The sequence below is a fragment of the Orbilia oligospora genome (genome assembly GCF_000225545.1).
Source record: "Orbilia oligospora ATCC 24927 unplaced genomic scaffold scaffold00215, whole genome shotgun sequence".
Classification (NCBI taxonomy): Eukaryota; Fungi; Ascomycota; class Orbiliomycetes; order Orbiliales; family Orbiliaceae; genus Orbilia; species Orbilia oligospora.
Window position 1 is genome coordinate 2,328,636 of NW_011645772.1, and position 12,897 is coordinate 2,341,532.

The 12,897-nt window shown below is 44.9% G+C and overlaps 3 protein-coding genes across 3 annotated transcripts; 2 read left to right on the plus strand and 1 right to left on the minus strand.

Annotated features, from left to right (window-relative positions):
* Positions 1-5,392: 5,392 nt before the first annotated feature.
* On the plus strand, positions 5,393-8,611 carry AOL_s00215g688 (uncharacterized protein; the record flags this gene model as incomplete). The annotated part of the gene is made up of 6 exons (XM_011129890.1): positions 5,393-5,648; positions 5,730-6,227; positions 6,294-6,616; positions 6,676-6,846; positions 6,900-8,458; positions 8,539-8,611. 6 exons carry the CDS (start codon positions 5,393-5,395, stop codon positions 8,609-8,611), a joined length of 2,880 nt encoding a protein of 959 aa, XP_011128192.1.
* Positions 8,612-8,878: 267 nt separating this feature from the next.
* AOL_s00215g689 (uncharacterized protein) lies at positions 8,879-10,578 on the minus strand (the record flags this gene model as incomplete). The annotated part of the gene is made up of 6 exons (XM_011129891.1): positions 8,879-8,899; positions 8,971-8,983; positions 9,047-9,144; positions 9,198-9,358; positions 9,416-9,473; positions 9,538-10,578. 6 exons carry the CDS (start codon positions 10,576-10,578, stop codon positions 8,879-8,881), a joined length of 1,392 nt encoding a protein of 463 aa, XP_011128193.1.
* A 545-nt stretch (positions 10,579-11,123) lies between these two features.
* AOL_s00215g690 (uncharacterized protein) lies at positions 11,124-12,783 on the plus strand (the record flags this gene model as incomplete). The annotated part of the gene is made up of 2 exons (XM_011129892.1): positions 11,124-12,604; positions 12,666-12,783. 2 exons carry the CDS (start codon positions 11,124-11,126, stop codon positions 12,781-12,783), a joined length of 1,599 nt encoding a protein of 532 aa, XP_011128194.1.
* Between the last annotated feature and the right edge of the window lie 114 nt (positions 12,784-12,897).

A 12,897-nucleotide genomic window follows, 5' to 3' on the forward strand; every position in this document is an offset into this window, starting at 1 on the left:
GGTGTGCGTTCGTCTGAAGGGAGTAGGTATTTAGAAGTATCTAGTCTATAGATACAGGTTCCAGTGCTGGTGTTGGGGAAGAATGGGAAGGAGGTCGGTGTGGTGTGGAGCAGTGTGTTGTTTATGAGTTGAGGAAGAATGTGATGAACAAGAATGAGAACAAGAACGAGAGCAAGTCCAGCTGGCTGGTTCTAAGAATAAGACCGGACTAGCCTATACAGTGCCACTTAAGGGACCGGGATTGACGGTATAAGATATATTAAAGACGACGACGACGATGGCGACGACAATCAAGAAAGAAAGAAAGAAGAACCGAACGAAAGAAAGAAAAAAAGATGGGTGGGTTCAAAAATATAAAAAAAGAAAGGCCTCGGGGGCAGCCAGGGTCTTCGGGGTATGTATAAGTCTGCAAACTACAAAACCGGGTCTCCAACAGCCAACATCCTTCTTTTTAATATTATATCCTGGGACTTCTAAGCATAGATCGAATGCCTTTTGGTATGTGTGTGTATGTCTGTATGTATGTATGTATGCTCCTTTCCAACCGAAGCACTTTCAACTAATGTGGGATTATATGATATGTAGGTAGTATCCCCCCTGTTTCGTTTCTCAGGAGCAGATCAATCAACTCCGGGTGAAGATGCAAGTATCGACGTGGTTGCAGTAACGTTGTGGTTGTATGCGGTTGTATGTGATTGTAATAGGTACCTGTGCTGTCCTGTATTATATTGTGCGTATGTACTGTACTCTTAATACACCTTCATCTGATGGACCCTGCAGTGCCGTCCCTTTTTATTTATTTACTTGGTATGTACTGTACTAACAAGTATTCAGGTAATCGGATCAGGGACTTCCAGCTGATGAACGAATCGCAAAATGAAAACCAAGAAAGAAAATAACCCGAATGGCCTAGACAAAAGAAGGATCTCCAGTTTGAACCCAGCAAACAGGTGTCATGCGAATGGGAAACTCTCCTGACGAAAACAAAAGGTCCTCGCCGTCATCTTATTATCACTCCCCCTGGTGTCGAGCAGGTATTGGTGACCTGAACGTTACCTTCTCACAATCGGGGTATTCGGGGTCTTCTGCCTGTCTTGAAACGACCTTAACTAATACGGATGCGGGAGGCGAGTAAGCCTACCTTCAACGAAACCCCGAGGCACCTAAAGGCCCATTCAATTCGCCTTTTGGGGCCCTTCATGGTCTCAGCTAAGGTATCAGCTTGCAGCTGGGCCCGCCGCGCTACTGCATGACTGGCTGTCGTCAATGGCTTTTTGGCTTTAGCGGCCTGGGGCTGTCAAACGACCACTGGAAGAGAAAGTGGGCCAAAGGTTGCAAAATGGGTCCATCCTTGTCTGCGTTCGGGATAGCGCAATCTCAGCCAGTCACAGAGGAACTGTAGCCGCTTCATCTCACTGGTCAGTTGCCTCATAATTACATATAATCTGTCCAGGTCCAGACGAAATTATCGTCAAATCTTCTGAAGCCCGAAGGCAATCACTCCGATAGCCGGTTTATTGCTACCGTACCGCCCGTATTCACAAGTGGTCGAGATGAGCGATCAGGTCTAACCAAAGCCAAAACTACCCAAGATTTATCCGAGTTAATAGGACGATCGTTCCTACGAATCCGACGGGTTCCTCAGCAGTTAAATTGGACATCGTAAAGATGAGACAGGGCCTAGCAACAAGGATTGATTCCATTTTCACAGGCGAATGCCACCAACGAACTCCGAACGAACAGCAAAAGCGAGAGCATGGCAGAGTTAACCATCGGGCGACTATGCTTAAGCACCAAATGCTGCGCCGGGCCGTTGCCTTGCGACGGTTAAATTTGACAATGGAAAGAAAGAAAAAAAACTTACTCGCCCGCACTTGCATTAACGTTCTATTGTTTGCTGTTCCGTGTTGACGCATTCAATTCACGAACTAATTGTCTCCGCAAGATCATATGTCTCTTGGGAAGCCTTGTACTTCCAGGTCGACTGTACCGTCGGTACAGTCGCTGAGGGATCTTCATTAGTCACCCTTTTGCAATTGCCAGTTATCCCGAACCCTGCGTGACAGTTCCAACTGCCTGTATGCTTCTGAATTCCTAAACCAGATGCTGCAACAAACTGCTACCTTGGAACAAAACCACAATCAAGGCCCTAGGGAAACGTTAGGAGCCTCAAATCCTTTCCCTCTCCTTTCATTTGAAATTCGTAGCAAAAAAATAAATAAACTATCTCCATCTTTGCCTCGGGGATCGGTTTCTGGTCTTAGAGAATCTGTTTCCGGACGGAGCGGCCCAAACGCTGAACTACTCTAGTTGAATAGGATTAACATTTCTTGGGGAAGAAACGAAACGGCAGCGAGACAAAACCTTCAATTGATATTCCTCAAGAATCTCCGGATCAGGTTACTTTTATACGAATGATAGTATTCCCAAAATTCGGTTTACTACCTAACTCGGATATACTTTTCAAACTTGGATATTTTCTCTTTTTTTCTCTTCTGACCTCTTGTTTCTTTCTCCGTTACGTTACTAACCTCCTCGAAAGTACGGAGGCAATCAGGGTAGCCGTTTCAGTTTCAGTTCACCGTAGACAGTATTTCACCCTCTTTCAACACATGCTTTAGGTATGGTTGGTTTGCGCGTGTGTGTGTGACGAACGCCGCATTTGCCGGACTCGTGGGGGACGGGGCAAAGCCACAGGTTTCGGAGACTCGGTTGGGGTTGTATGGCGTTCAGTGGATCCCGGGCCTTTTCGTTGGACTCCACTTATGCAAGTGCAAGTTCACGATGAGAAGGTTGAAGCGGCAAATACCTTGACCCCTTCTTGCTTTTTAGTTATAGGAAAAAAATCCTATAGAGAGACTTTCTTAGGGTAATCGATAGAGGAGAAACATGGCTTAGGGAAACGGTAAACTAGCCGTTGATGTGACTTAGAGCTTAATCGATCATTAATTTAGATTAGGGATGTTTGTGGTAAAAGGTTTTGGGAGATTCCTAAATAAACCACTAAGTATAGCATTAAACAGTTTTTATCTGGCGAAATAGCGGAATACTGATCCAAGGATCGATATGCGACTGTTTAATGCCAAGTGGCACGTGGGGATATATATCTCGGATAGCAAGCAAGAGGTTGGTCGAAGTTCGTATGCGCATGATTGAGGCTTGTTGCCTTTGTAGGAAGCTGTATGATATAATACTGCGCCACTTGATGCGTTTGCGCGCATGCGGCAATTGTGACATTGGTTTGAAGATACCTGAGTTGAAAGAAGCTCAAGGTAGGCTCTGTGAACTTTGAATGATCATGCGTGTACATACCTAGCTACATACATGTTGGATTCACATATTTGATGTATGAAGATTAGGGCGCCGGGCGAAGTATGCATATTTTGTGGGTATTCGAGTACCTATGTCCTTAAGGCCTTGCTTTGCTGTATACATGTATGTCAATGCAATGCCTGGTTAATTGCTACCAAGTACAGGAAATGGACGCCCGAGGTGGTACACGATTAAAAGAAGGTCGAGCCTTGCGTCTGGATTCGTTCGAGCCAACTTCAGTATCAATTCTTGAGTCATGTCCGGCTACGATATTAATATATTATAAGGTAAACTCCAAAGGATGCAGCGCTGCAACCTTTAAAATCTCAAACGACCAAGAGATCCACAAACTCGATTATGAGAAGTACCCAGGTACTTAGCTGCTTTTAGTGTTTGGTATATGTCCAGCCGTACAATTGTACAAATAGCCGCAAATAAAATGTTACGAAAGAACGTTTTCCAACATAACATCACTACCTGATGGTTCCAAAATTGACGTGCATGATTCCAACAATAAAAATCTGAAACCGAGGTCGAAGACCAACAATTCTCCAAGGCACAGGATTTGACAGCCAAAGAAATGTAACAGAGCGGTTTCAAGTATACGTATTATATATAAGCCAGCGGTTTGACAGGGTATCTGGTATCCGAGTAGTTTCTGATTGTGAAAGATTAGGCGGCGGGGGTAGTGTTGACGTTGTATATCGATAAAGTTATGATATGGCTTGGTTAATCAGCCACCATAAAATGCCCCGACAGCCAAAAGGCTACGGTTTCGTATACGAGAACGTTGGAGTATCAGATGGGATGTGTGTATCAGGTTCAGTTAACCCCGTGCTAAGGCTAGCAACGTTGGATGGTTTTATAAGCACAGCGGCTGTCATAGCTAGCTTCAGAAAAAAAAGTTTTGTGTATGAAGGCGATGTTGACTTGTTCGTGATTCTAAAGAATAGCTGGCTAGATGCGTACGTAAAGGCTATATATAAAATACATAGACTGTTGGGAGGCTGGGGAAGTGCTTTGTGGTGAGCTCAGAAGACAGACTGTTGGTGGAGTCGAGCAGCTAGTGAAGAGCTTCAGGCGAATTAGTGGGGACATCTGATGATGTCGAGATATCACATTCAATAGTATACTTGGGCTTGGGGCACCTGCTTCGGGCTTTGGATACTGTAGAGCTTATAGTAGGTACTAGTAGTTAGGTAGTAACTAACAGCCGAGTTACAGTAACGATATGTGTATGTTCACCCAGTACCCGTGTACACTTGACCGTGCTGGAAATGACACAGTCCTTTATATATCATATTTTGGTTCATCATGGTAACCAAACGAGAGTCCCGGAATGACCAGTTGGTCAAGCGTGAGCTTGATCACTCATCAGCTCGAATTCCTCCCAGGATAACTGATCGCGTAAGGTAGTCTAGGGGGTCTGAGTTCGAGTTACGCTACGGGTTCGTGGTCGCTTTTTTTTTTTTTTTCATTTTTTTTTTTCAATTTGGGTACTCTGATATTCTAAAAAAGGAAAAAAAGGAAATTGGCGCCAGGTCTGTTCGAATTCGAGACTATGTTTGTCTGTGTATATAAGATTGATATTCGATTGCATAGTAGTATTGCTATTAGCAACTGCCCTATGCCTTTAGTAAACCGTCTGTCGTCGTCAAACAGCGAGGAGGATATGCTTCCCTCAGACTACTAGTTATCGATATTCTCTCAAGATTGCTTTACAACAAAAGGAGTCGTACTATTTATTTCGTTTTTGAAATCCATTGAGCAATACCTTTTCTCATAATCTTTGTAATGAAGCAGCCATAACCTTCGAAATATCTTGAGACCACTTTATAGCCGGATATGGTAGTTTGTCGAGTTTGTGGTATTCTGGATAATATTGTGTTGGGGAGACCAAGCCGACGTTTAAGCGACGTTGGTGGAGCGTGACATCGTCATTGCGCACGCTGTTTCCAGGTGGCGCGTCCACAAACTGCAGCTTACGACTTCCCCACAGTCTCATCAATCAGAATAGCAATGCCGTAATCTCGATCGCAACTTCCCATTCTCACTATATCCGAGCTTCTTTCCTTCCAAGATGGCGTTCAACCCAGACGATTTCAGGGCCAGCACTGCCTACGGTTCTGGATTCGTCGCACAAACATCCACGACGACCGGTCTTGAAGACCTCGAAGACCCTAACTTGCCAATCTTCCGGGTGGAACACGTACAACTTCAATTCCCGATAGCATCAGACTTTGTTGCAGCTCAGGTTGCGAATAATGTCATCGTGCTAGCTTTGGCTTCCGGGAGATTGCTTCGGATTGATCTATACAATGCAGCGGACATTGATGGTGAACCTCAACCTTTTCTGGCTTTATTAAGGTTGAATGGGATTTAAGACTAATTCTGGAAGTACTTTGGAACTAGAATAGACATCGATTTACCAAAGAAAGTAAACGAAGTTGGATCCATCAGGAAGCTGTTTCTTGATCCTACCGCCAGCCATCTCCTCATTAGCACTACCCAGGGCGAAAACTTCTATCTTCATCAATCATCACATAAAGTTAAGCATCTTGCTAAATTGAAGGGGATTTTTATCGAATCTGTGGCATGGAATCCAGCGCTACCATCGGCATCTACTCGAGAGATTCTCATTGGTAGCCAGAATGGGGCCGTCTATGAGATATTCATTGAACCGACGGACGAGACCTTTCGAAGAGATGAACGGTACATGAAACAAGTTTATCGAATGCCAGATGGACAGCCGATATCAGGGTTGTTCGTAGAGCTAGTTCCTGGGTCGTCGGATATGCGGAGAGTAATCTTGACCACACCAACAAAGATGTTGCATTTCATCGGAAGGGTTGCACGGCATGGTTCTTCAGATGCCACCTCGATATTCTCAAGATACTTTGAAGTTGAAGCTCCAAGTATGGATACCCATCCATTTATGACGGATTTTAAGGGTCCATGATTCATAAACTGACATTGAACAGCTTTCCAGGAACATCCGGGGAGCACCTATAGTACACTATCGATATCTCCAGAATCGGAAGATGATATTGACCCTGAAAGAATATATGCATGGTCGCATGGTGTCGGTGTCTCGTATGGTAGACTGTATTCCGCACCTATTACATCGGAACTCGGAGACCTGGTCTTCAGAGAGTCTAAAATCTTACCAATCACAGCACTTCCTCATGGCGGAAGGGATATTACATCCATTGCTCTCACTCAATACCATATTTTGGCGATGTGTAAGGGTGTGCTTTACGCAGTAAACCGGTTTGACGAGTCTATCGTTTTCCAGGATGTTATCGTAAGCGGTCTTGATTCCCATATTCATATAGTCTGAAGACTGAACCTTATCGCTTTTAGGGTAATGATGACTCTAAGATACTAGGTATCCGAGCAGACCAAAAGTTAAACACCTTTTGGGTCTTCACAACCGACACGATATTCGAGGTTGTTTTAAAGGACGAAAATCGTGATGTTTGGAAGATTATGCTCAAACAGAATTTGTTCGACGCAGCTATGCGATTTGCTTCGGTATTATACCTTGTGTGTAAATCGGGTCTAATATATACTGACAAGATCTCTAGAATCCACGACAAAAGGATCAAGTCTCGCAAGCATCTGGCGACTACCTTGTATCCCAGAAGAAGTATTTCGAAGCCGCCAGTGTATACGGAAAGAGCACAAAGCCTTTCGAGGAAGTTTGCTTGATCTTTCTTGAAAGCGGTGAACATGCGGCACTTAGGAAATATCTCCTAGCGAAGCTTAATTCCCTCCCTAAGACATCTATAATGCAACGGATAATGGTTGCAACATGGCTCGTGGAAGTCTTCATGTCTGCTTTGAATACATTAGACGATAAGCTCTCCGCAAAAACGGAAGCGAATGGCGAACAAGTTAACAATACAGCCAGTCAACTTGACTCTGTTCGGGACGAGTACTATGAGTTTATCTCGAAGTTTAAGAATGAGCTGGACAAGAAGACAATATATGACGTCATTAGCAGCCATGGTCGAGAGGTCGAACTGCTGTACTTTGCGTCGGCTGTTCAGGACTGGAGTTATGTTTTAAATTATTGGGTCCAAAGAGAGAACTGGAATGAGGCTTTGACGGTTCTTAAGAAGCAGGTGGACCCGGATATGTTCTACAAATATGCTTCTGTTCTCATCTCGAACGCACCAGCAGAAACCGTCGATATCTTGACACGGCAATCCAATCTCGAACCGAAGAAACTGATTCCCGCCCTGTTGACCTATAGCGAGAAGTTCGATAACGTCCCCCACACCGATAACCAAGCCGTTCGTTATTTGCTCTATGCCATTGATCGCCTCGGTAACACCGAGACTGCGATTCATAATGCGCTTCTCAGTCTCCTCGCTGTCTCGAAGTCCAAGGATGAGTCTCAGTTACTGTCTTTTCTTCGCCAACACGAAGCAAATCCCCGCTATTCGGTCGACTTTGCTCTCCGCATATGTATCAAGCATGAGCGTGTCCAAAGTGCTGTGCACATCTACACTCTCATGGAGAAGTACCAAGAAGCTGTTAATCTCGCTCTTCGTCACGGTGACACCGAACTTGCGAGCATAATCGCTAATAGAACGGAAGATGACCCGGCACTCACGAAGCAACTTTGGTTGTCTATTGCTAAGACTGTCATCAAGCAAAGCAATGGGGCTATCAAGCCTGCTCTTGAGGTTCTCAACGAATGTAAACTCCTTAAAATTGAGGACCTCATTCCTTTCTTCCCGGACTTTGTCGTTATCGATGACTTTAAGGAGCAAATTTGCAATGCTTTAGAAGACTATAGTTACAAGATCGATAGACTAAAGAAAGAGATGGATGATTCCGCCCGAACAGCTGAGAACATCAGACATGATATCGAGCTGTTGGATCGGCGTTATGCGATCATTGAACCTGGGGAAAGATGTTATGTCTGTCAATACCCTCTGCTATCAAGGCAATTTTTTGTATTCCCCTGTCAGCATGCCTTTCATACAGATTGTTTGGCCAGCTGGTTGGTAAAGAAAACAGGGACAGGGCTGGGAAGACGGATCACCGATTTACAAACCGAGATTGCAAACGTTGGGGCCGGGTCTGGACGAGAGAAGCTGATAGAAGAGTTTGATGGGATTGTTGCTGCTGCTTGGTGAGTTAATATCAGGTTTTCTTCTGGGTATTCATGGTGCTAACTACCTATTTTCATTCATCAAATAGTATTTTATGCAGCGATGTTGCGATCAAGCAAATTTCAGAACCATTTGTTACCCAATCTGATGATAAGAGCGAGTGGGCTGTTTAATTTTGTCATCCTAAGTCGATTTGCCACATACTAAACATAGCGTTTTCACTGTACGATACCATGTTTTCTGCTAGTCTTCAATGTACGCGGTATGGATTATGCTTTAATACTCATTGTCCTTCCATGTTCCTTTTTGAGGATAACATCTGCTACGATTGAATTTTTAGGCATCTATGATTTCTTTGTGATGTACATACACCTATAATATTTGAACCTTGAGGTTCATTAATGACTAAATAAGTTATCAAGAAGTTGAACTGACTTTGGCTATGTTCGGTAATCTCCGTTCTGTTCATGGGTTAGTATTGCATCTACAAATGGCATTAATATTGATGATGCGGTTAAGTTGATGAACTTACGATGGTTACGTATCTATATTATTCAGAATTAGAAATTGACACGTACGGAGCAAAATTGGAATGGATTATGACTTACTCATGAGAAAAGTCGCAAGTGTAATATACTGCCTCTTGACCACCGCCAGTGCCCAAGCTGACTCTAATTTCTAGGTCTTCCATCTCGAGGATCTCGCTCTGGGCGTTGGTTAGCACTCTGTATTTTAAAAGTAAAGGGGAAGAGCTCCTACTGCTCTGGCTTCATCAACATTCTCGGGTTCGCCGTTTATCAAAAGTTTGAGTTCTGCGCTCCCGTCTGTTGGAATGAAGGAAACATTCGTTTTTGTGGGTTCCACAGATGAAACACCAGCGTACCCGGTTGCACAAAGGATTCGGCCCCAATTTGCATCACCTAGGATGAGGGTTATTAGATCCCACTAGAAAAAAAGATGGGGGTTGGAGCTCATACGTCCGTAAAGTGCAGTTTTTACTAGTGGTGACCTTGCAATTGTCGAAGCTACTTGTTTCTAGACGAGGGCCACATATCAGTTTTCCATGCTAATTTTTCAAGGTTTACTTTTGGATACTCACGGCATCCTCGAAAGCTAGGGCGTCGACGACTCTAACGGTCACAAACTTGGTAGCACCCTCTCCATCCCTCACCACAAGTTTTGCCAACTCCTCCGCGAAACCGGTAACTATGTTTCTCAGTTCCTCGAACCCAGGACCGTTAACATCGATCTTCTTCCCGTCTTTTGAAGCGGCACCGTTAGCCAAAAATGCTACAGTGTCGTTTGTACTCATATCTCCATCAACGCTGATAGCATTGAAACTCCTATCAACAGCGTATGTCAATATTTCCTTCAAGGCCGCAGGTGTAACCGGGGCGTCGGTCGCCATGAAGCCCAACAATGTTGCCATATTGGGATGAATCATTCCAGCTCCCTTTGCCATTCCAGCGATTCTATATTCCGCTTCATCTCCAGGGAGCTTAAAGCTCTGCGAAGAAAGTTTTGGAAATGTATCAGTTGTGCAGATAGCCTTAGCTGTATTCAACCAGCCTTCATGGTCTTGACCCAAAAATTTGAATCCAACTGGGATACCATCCAGTATCTTTTTGATAGGAAGTCGTTGACCGATAACACCGGTGGACATGATGAATGTACTCGGTTGCGATTCTCCCAATAGCGTATCTACAGCTTTACCCATCGCCTCGCCGTCTTCCATCCCACCTTTTCCGGTTACAGCATTCGCACAACCGCTATTTGCAACTAACGCACGGACACCATCGCCATTTCGTGCTTCGAGCATTTGTCGCGATAACACAACTGGAGCAGCTTTGAATACGTTCTTGGTAAACACTGCAGCGCCAGAGGCTGGTAGAGAGGAAGTGAGTAATGCAAGATCGAGGGATTTTCCATCTTTCTTAACACCGCAGTGGCTTCCGCCTACGGAGTATCCTTGTGGGTAGGTGCCCGATTTGGGGACATATTTCCATTTTGGATTTGATTCTGAGAGAACAGTGGCAGCGTAGGTTCTACGGGATGATATGCTGAGGTATTGGGATGTAATAGGGCGGTAGGTTGCCAGACGGTGGAGGGAATGGCGGGATTTGGAGACTAAAGACGACATTGTGCAGCGCGTGTTGTTTGTGTGGTATTTTTAGGGGCGAATTTGGAGGATTTTGGCCGGTGCTGACGGGCTATCAAGTCAATGTTGGTAGACGAAGCCGTAGATTTAAAATATCCGAGCTTAACTTAGTCAATTGACCGAGAAGATATCGTGAATTGCCGGAATAGTTCGGCCTCACTCTCGAGTTCAAAAATTTGATAGAAAGAATCAAAAAGCCTCAGTCCAATTGGAAACAAGTCAATAAGTTAAGAGTATGAATCACACGGACTTGTCGCGCTCTGCCTTAAAAACCAACTGCAACCGCAACTGCTAAACTCAATTGATATCGACCGATATCGAAGCGACCAGTTTGGTGGAGTTTCGAGCGAGACTGATCCTTGTTCCCCGGTTCCGGCCCGGTGCCCAGGGGTAAGATGCGCCAGCTCGTCCCCGGACTCTAACCTAAATCAACAACCTTGGAACGAATACCAAGGTGTAGCAACCAACTGTACCTGAATGCGCGAACTCAAAGACACATTATTGGATTCCGACTTAATTTATCAGCAATGAAACGCAAACGCGAGGATATACCGCCTCCACCACCGCCAGATGCTACTCCATCTCGTCGGTCGCGAGTAAGAGATATCACCGTTGATCCAAGCACACCTTCAAAAGCCAATGGCACGCCGCGAAAGGCAGTCTCGTTCCTTAACGAGCCTTCAGCAACAGAGCTCGGCAGGTCGCCGCGTACACCCAGACAGAAGCAGATAGACGCCAACGATGATGGCACTGCAGACCCGCCGATTGTGCGGAACGCGAATCGTTCTGCGAGGAGAAAGAGTGTGAGGAATATGATACAGAGGAGTATTCGTGAGGATTTAATGGACGAAGAGGATGGATTTGAGGAAGAGGATAATCTTGCTCAAAGGATTTTTGACGATGAGGACGCTGGGAGCTCGGAGAGCGAATCTGATGATGAGAAGAGTGCTGGAGCTGGTACCTCAACGCCGGCGAAGAAACCGCGTGGGAGACAAAAGAAAAAGAAAGAGAAGTCTCCACCACCCGTGGTGGCAATCGAGGGACCGACTGCATACTTTGAACAGAACAGAGCCAGGGCGAGGCCGTCTTCTACGACTACGACATTACCACCGCTTTCGCCAAAGACATACTTTCGACTTCTGGAGCAACACGACGATAAGCATGCAGCCGATATCGAACATTTGAATTCATTGCACCAAGCCAATTTCGATCAATGGGTATTCGAGCTTTCCCAGGGGTTCAATATTTTGTTATATGGATATGGGTCGAAACGGAAGCTATTGATGGAGTTCATTAAGAAGGAAGCTGCATTAGGGAACCATGTTGTGGTGGTTAACGGATACGTTGGAGGTTTAACAATTAGGGATATCGTCAACATGGTTGTCAATGCCGTATTAGGCATGAACCACGGTGTGAGGTTCGGAGTCAACGTTAATGAAATGATGGATAGTGTCCTTCAAATTCTTGACGAATATCAGGAGAAGGATGAAGATAAATCGGTCACACTATTGATCCATTCAATCGATGCCTCAGCGCTACGAACATCTCAAGCACAAGCTCTCCTCGCACAATTATCATCACATCCAGCAATTCGACTAATCGCATCATCGGATAATATCCTCTCCTCTCTTCTCTGGGACTCATCAACATTAACACTTTTTAACTTCATTTTCCACGATGCAACCACCTTTGTTCCCTATGACCTCGAAATCTCCGCTGCAGACGAGTCAGAAGGCATAGTTGATGTTATCACGGGAGGAACCGCGGGTAGGAGTGGAAGAAGTGGAGCTAAGGGTGTCAAATATGTGCTTGCCAGTTTGACGGGGAATGCGAAGAATCTGTATAGGATTTTAATTGCTACACAGTTGACAGCTATGGAGGACGATGGTGCTGGGAAGGATAAAATGGGAACGGAGGCTTATGGAATTGCTTATCGGACTTTGTATCAGAAGGGCCTGGAGGAGTTTGTGTGTTCAAGCGATTTGGTATTCAAGACACTCTTGAAAGAGTATGTTCCGTCTCCCTTGAGAAGACATATCCATGCACATATGCTAATGTACTACCACTAGATTTTACGACCATCAGATGGTGACTTCGAGAAAGGACTTACAGGAGAGCGAAGTATTATGGGCACCGTTCCGCAAGGAAGAATTGGAGAGCATATTAGAAGACATCATGCTGGGTTAAGCCTAAAAGTATGTGTCGGTTGGTGTTTACGTTTTTCAGTCCTGCAGTTATCTGCATGGATACAAGTTACTAGTCAAGTCATGTATTTTGCATAAGCATTAGCGGTAGCTATAG